Source organism: Nicotiana attenuata, unplaced genomic scaffold, assembly GCF_001879085.1.
Source record: "Nicotiana attenuata strain UT unplaced genomic scaffold, NIATTr2, whole genome shotgun sequence".
Lineage (NCBI taxonomy): Eukaryota > Viridiplantae > Streptophyta > Magnoliopsida > Solanales > Solanaceae > Nicotiana > Nicotiana attenuata.
In genome coordinates, this window is record NW_017671118.1 from 284,333 (window position 1) to 286,194 (window position 1,862).

The 1,862-nt window shown below is 31.1% G+C and overlaps 1 protein-coding gene across 1 annotated transcript; it reads left to right on the top strand.

The window, feature by feature from the left end:
* Positions 1 to 575: 575 nt before the first annotated feature.
* LOC109206022 lies at positions 576 to 1,862 on the top strand. The gene is made up of 2 exons (XM_019368786.1): positions 576 to 1,164; positions 1,240 to 1,862. Exons 1-2 carry the CDS (start codon positions 793 to 795, stop codon positions 1,849 to 1,851), a joined length of 984 nt encoding a protein of 327 aa, XP_019224331.1. The 5' UTR covers positions 576 to 792; the 3' UTR covers positions 1,852 to 1,862.

Consider the following 1,862-nt stretch of genomic DNA (forward strand, 5'->3'; position numbering starts at 1 on the left):
GTAGAGGGATAAATACTCCTTTATCCTTAATCATCATCTTGAGTTTGAACCCTTGAAATATAATTATCTTTGTTAGACCTAATATGTGAATTTACGGTGCGAAATTTAGTCGAGCCCCAATACAATTACTGAATACCAAGGGAAATAAATAAATAAAACCCAAATCACAAACTGCCATTCTACCCAATGAACTCTATCTTACATCATTGAGCATGCAAACACACACTTAAAAAATAAATTACTGAAATTTTATGTTTGATTATTTTATGTAAATGGACAAATGAATATATTTAAATCAAGATTAAAGAGAAACCACTAAGGCTAGCTCCTCACCCTTTTTACTATATAATATATTATTGTATAGTATTATGCTTATGCTATCCATAAAAGAGTTCCTTTTTAAAGCATTAAAAGATAAAGGGGCACAAAAGTGGGGAAGAAAAAGGAAGAAATTGGAAGAGAGCTAAATAAGTTCATGACAGTTTCATGTTTTTTAGCCTGTTTCATTCTTTCACACTTTGTTTGTTTTAATACAAAGGGGAAGTTTTTTTTTTTTTTTTTTTTTAAAAAAAAAAAAAAAAAAACTTGATCTTTTCTTTAGCTTCCTTTGTGCCCATTAAACATTGAAAATGGCAGATTATGAATGATCATTTCCCCTCGAAAGGAAACACTCATCATTGCTCCCAACAATTCTTTTAGAAACCTGAGCTTCTAAGAGACATTCATTCCCTTGTTGAACAATATAAATATATATATCTTGTATAATTTAATAAAACTACTTCCATCCTTGTTATGAATATGAATATGAATATGATGGATTCTTCAAACTCTGTGAATGGATTTTACAGTTTTTTAACAAGAGGAATTGATGATCTTGAAAGAGTTTTTCTCTCTAATAATTTCATGTCTATTCAATTCCTTCAAAGTGTACTTTCCCTTTTGAGATCTTTCCACACACAGTTAACACTTCTTGTCCAAAAACTTCATTTACCTGTTGGTGAAAAATGGCTTGATGAATATATGGATGAAAGTTCTAAGCTTTGGGAAGTTTGTCATGTTCTCAAGAATGGCATTTCAGGAATGGAAAATTACTATTCTGCTGGTTTTAATGTCACTTCTTCTCTTGATACCCATCCCCATCTCACCACACAATTATCTAGACAGGTAAAAAACAAAAAATCAATTATATTTTTGGGTATTTTCTTGATTTTTGTACTGATTTTCTTGGAAAAAAAACAGGTGATAAGAGCAATAACAGGATGTAAAAGAGAAGCAGTGGGATTAGAGGAAGAGAATAAAGCATTAATGGAAACAAGAATAGAGCCACTATCATTAAGGTTTGATGAGGTAGTTTCAGTGGAATCAAAGCTAAATGGATTCAATGGATTCAGAGGAGTTTTATATGCAATGAGGAATGTAAGTTCAGTTTTATTAATGATGTTGCTTTATGGATTAGTCTATTGTTGGCCACAATCTGAATTTTTAAGAGGAGGAAAAAGTTCAGAGTGTTTGTTCTTTGGATCAAATTTCATGATCTCAATTTCAAGATTGCAACAGAGAGTGGCTAATGAAATGATGTCATCATCAATGGGGGTTTTGTTATATGAATTTAGAAGATCAAAATCAGGTTTGGATGAATTAAGAGATGAATTGGAGAAAAGACAGAGTAATAGTAGTAATGTTGTGGAATGGGAATCAGAAATTGAGATAAAGGAAAGAGTTGATAATTTGAAAGCCTGTTTTGGTGTATTGAGATCTGGTACTGATAATATTATTGGACAATTGGATGATTTTTTTGATGAAATTGTTCAAGCAAGGAAGATGCTTTTGGATTTCTGCAGCCATAGGTAGAAAAAAAAAAA

Excerpts from the sequence above, each read along its gene's own strand:
- LOC109206022 (XM_019368786.1), top strand. The coding sequence starts at position 793 with ATGAATATGAATATGAATATGATGGATTCTTCAAACTCTGTGAATGGA. Across the intron at positions 1,165-1,239 it reads CCACACAATTATCTAGACAG|GTGATAAGAGCAATAACAGG; the intron begins GTAAAAAACAAA and ends GAAAAAAAACAG.